The sequence below is a fragment of the Belonocnema kinseyi genome, chromosome 2 (genome assembly GCF_010883055.1).
Source record: "Belonocnema kinseyi isolate 2016_QV_RU_SX_M_011 chromosome 2, B_treatae_v1, whole genome shotgun sequence".
In the NCBI taxonomy this organism is placed as follows: domain Eukaryota; kingdom Metazoa; phylum Arthropoda; class Insecta; order Hymenoptera; family Cynipidae; genus Belonocnema; species Belonocnema kinseyi.
The window spans coordinates 62243557-62247489 of record NC_046658.1 but is presented as its reverse complement, the minus strand read 5'-3'; the positions used below and the strand labels follow the sequence as shown (position 1 = coordinate 62247489).

General features: G+C 29.8%; 2 protein-coding genes across 2 annotated transcripts in view; both read right to left on the bottom strand.

The window, feature by feature from the left end:
• LOC117168025 overlaps positions 1-94 on the bottom strand; it is a 1154-nt gene extending 1060 nt beyond the window's left edge. The window contains exon 1 of the mRNA XM_033353344.1: positions 18-94. Within this exon, the coding sequence (XP_033209235.1) occupies positions 18-78 (61 nt within the window). The 5' untranslated portion in view covers positions 79-94. The remainder of the gene's footprint in view (positions 1-17) is intronic.
• LOC117168023 (nucleolysin TIAR-like) overlaps positions 1-3933 on the bottom strand; it is a 1157331-nt gene that overhangs the window by 185971 nt on the left and 967427 nt on the right. The gene's annotated exons all lie outside the window — the stretch shown is intronic.

Sequence of the window (3933 nt, the reverse complement as noted above, 5' to 3'; positions counted from 1 at the left end):
TGTATTATTATATTTACCATCTTCGGAATTAACTAAATTCACTATGACTAGCAGCAGAATACTAATTATGATCTTCATGTCGTGAACGATAAGAGCCAATACGAGTATAATAATGTTGTACAAGATTTGTCTATTACACGTATTTATATACCCGTTGCTATCTCATTCGTCGGCTTGGATTTAATCTTTCAAATATTTGTATTTCAAGAAGTGATGTTTATTCTGCAATGGACAGATCCAGAGAAGGTTCTAAATCTCAGTAACATGCTGGGTAAGCTATCATGTCACGTCATCGTATTTATACTTATTCTAATAGTTTGTAGAATTATTTTTTTTATGTTTTAGCCTACACAATCGAACTTCAGGCACACTTATTGAGATTTTAAGGTATTATTTTTTTGTAAAATATTCTGGTCCAAATGAAAAAATGAGCTAAAGATGAGCTACTAGCACCAGTTATTGGAACTTTGAAAAATATGTGTCTAATCCCAAAATGTTAGCACTTGACCCTGCTAACCTGAGTTACTAGCACCCCTCATCACGAGTGATTGACACTGCCCTCACATAACCTTTTACAATTTCTTTAATTGCACTAAAACATTCATTAAAAAAATTGTGCTTCTAAAAATATAAAATAATTTTTGCATAAGTAATTCTAAATTTCATATTTTATATAGATACGAATTCAAACATGTATATATAAACACAGTAAAAAAAAATCCGACCACTGATTGAATAAAAGCTTGCATTAGCATTTAAAACATAGTACAATAACATTATTAAATACAATATATATAAGGATAAGAAAATTCTCTTTACAATATCAATAAAAAGAATATCTACCAATATCTAAAAGCCTATAAACAGTATTAAATATATGAACAAAATTTTGGAGGTTACGATTACCGGTATATAAATGACAGTTTCATTTATTATCATTTTTTGTTACTTTCGCGTCTAGCTAATAACGTCTTTTGTCTTTCCGGCACTTTTAACACTTTATTTTATGAGAAATACGTGAAATGTTTCATGTTAACATAAGATCTTGGGATTACATAACCTTGCTTTTTTCTCACGAGGCAGGGGTGCCAATGAAAGAAGACATTCCAGAATTGCATGGCCTGGTTAATAAATACATTATTAATGAGGTATAATTCTTCTTTATATTGAAATTTAAATATTTCTTCTAAATACTTTCAAAAAATAAAACATATTTAACTGTTTACAACATTGCTATAACAAAATAAAAAATGTTCACCATCAACAGACTTTCTTTAGGAAATCCGATAAATACTTCATATATTAATGAAATATTCTGAATGTTCGCATTTACTTAATATTTAACAAAAATTAAAGGGTTTCTTTTTTCACGGTTTTATTCTTCGGCAAAATGTTACTAGGTTTTCACTAATTAATGTATTGTATTCGAGGATTTTAAGGAATTAGGAAAAATGAAGGATTTTTGAGTATTTGAAGAATTCATGGATTTTTGGAAATTCAGGGAATCTACTAAATTTGTATTGCTCTAAATATAGAACTCTAAATTAAAAAAAAAAGAAATACAAAATTTGATAATCAAAATTTGAAATGTGTACATTTCTAGTTTAAAAGGATTTAAATTTTATATTTTGCGATTGATTAATAATTCAAAATTTTTCAATTTAAAATGCTGTAAATTTAAAAATGTTGCATTTCTAAGTTGAAAAACTAATTAATTTTCAGTTTAAAATTCTTTAACTAGAAAAGCTATTCAAATTGGTAAGCCTAATAATGTAAATTTTTCAATTGATATAGCCTCCAAACTTAAAAATTGTACAATTATAAGTATTCTCTATTTACAATTTATTTAACACCAAAAACTTTAAATTGGGACATATTTACTTATTCGAAGTGTCTCGTCTCGAAATTTGAGATGAGTAGTCAAATATTTTTCATAAACTTGGTTAGTTGTCCTGCATTTTAAGGACGAAATAATATAGTCAGTTTTCACATAAAATGTATACCTTCTTATTAGGATGAGAGTGTAAAAATATGGATTCTAGCTCATTGGACCTACGTGTTATTTTGTCTTTCGTATCTAAATAGCACTAGGTAAAGAAATTTCCACACGGATAGAAATAGAAGTGTTCTTTGTAGAAATGAGCCTAGCTGTAGCCAAGAATATAATTTCTCTAAACTAATATAATAATTATCAATATTTCTAATTAATTACTCATTAAATATATGGACTTTCAATAATTCAATTATTAGTATAATATATTTCATAACATTTTATGCTAATTTCTTTTTGTAATAATGTTTTAAATCTCAATCATCAACGGGAAAAAAATCATTAAGAAATGTTCTTTTCATAGGGAAGCCTGGTAGGGTACGACGTCTATACAAGTTTTTTTTTTTAAATTCTAATAACGAGAAGGTATCAGTTTTGTATGAAAAGTGACGACTGCGGATTTTGTTAAATCTCCACGTATAAATAAATGTCTTGTTAAGTGACGCGGAAAAAAATTAAAATTACATAGCATAGGAAGGTGTGTGATTTATTAAAGATAGCGGATAAGCTTTTGATAAATCAAACCCGTATATTCAGTCAATTCACAATGATTTATTTATTACGAAGTATATAACAATTTATTCGAAGCCGTGTTAACGTGTCAGAAATTAGACAATACATGGTCAGTGTAATATCATTTTCAATTGCTTGAATGGTGTCTACGTCTCAGACCAGCTATCGAATTAGGTGAAAAATAGCGGACGGGTGAAGGTGACGGTGAGCGAATGCGCACAAATTGCTTAATATATAATCTTTTTGTTTGCGATGTCATTGGAACAGGGCTATAGGATGGTTTGCGTAGTAAAATCTGATTTTTTCTACTATCATATATTGCATGAATATATTCCCCGATGTATAACCCAATCACAAATATGCTATTTCCTGCCACATAATAAAATCTTTTACCAATCATTTGTACATAACTACCATCTGTGTCTCTGTAGTAAGTAACTCCGTAAGTATTAATTGATTGAGGAGCAAATTCTCTATAGACATTCTCTGGCGGGGATGTTGTTTCTGCAAGAAAGAATAACTGTATGGAAACTTTTTTTCCAAGCTAGAATGAGATTAAGCATTAAAACTAGGTGCAAGCTTAGTATGAAAGACTGGTTAAAAACTTGCTGTATAAACTTATAATGAAATTTAACACCGTCTTTCATATTGAAATAATATTGTATATAATTGTCCTAGCCTTGGGCTAATTTGGCATTTCATGCCGAGCTAGCATCTGACTGGGCATCTTCTACAAATTTGGAAACACACTCAACTTCTGATATAAGATCAGTTTTGGACACGGATTGCTTTTTGCTTGATTTTAAACCGGATATAACCAAACGTAGACAGGCAGGGCCGCCTGAACTATTTCTGTTTGATTTTGACGCATACCATAAACTGATGAAACTAACCCGCTGAGAGCGGGAACATCAGGAATATCAAAAACTGGGGGTTTTATATCTTGAGTTGAGTGCAGATATATTATGTACAGAATTAATCTAGTTGTATTGAAGAGAGTATTCCCAAATTCGAAAGGAATGCTCTAAAGGGGATTTGTGTTTTTTTCAATAACAATTTTAAAAACAGAAATGGTAGCTGGGCAACAACTCTTCGAGAAGTGATATTTTCAGAAGAAACTTACGAACGAGAGACTGAGCAAGTGCGACGATACTTTCTGAATAAATTGATCGTAGTTTAGAACATTTCGAATAGAAAATAAATTTAATACAATTCGAAATTAACCACAGTTTATAGATATGATAATATATATTGTATTTACCGATAAAGTTAGAAAATGTCGATAAGACAATGAGCACACTGCCGATTATGATCCACATGTCGTAAAAGGTAGGTGTAATAGCGAGTAATGAATAGGTTAGTAATGAATA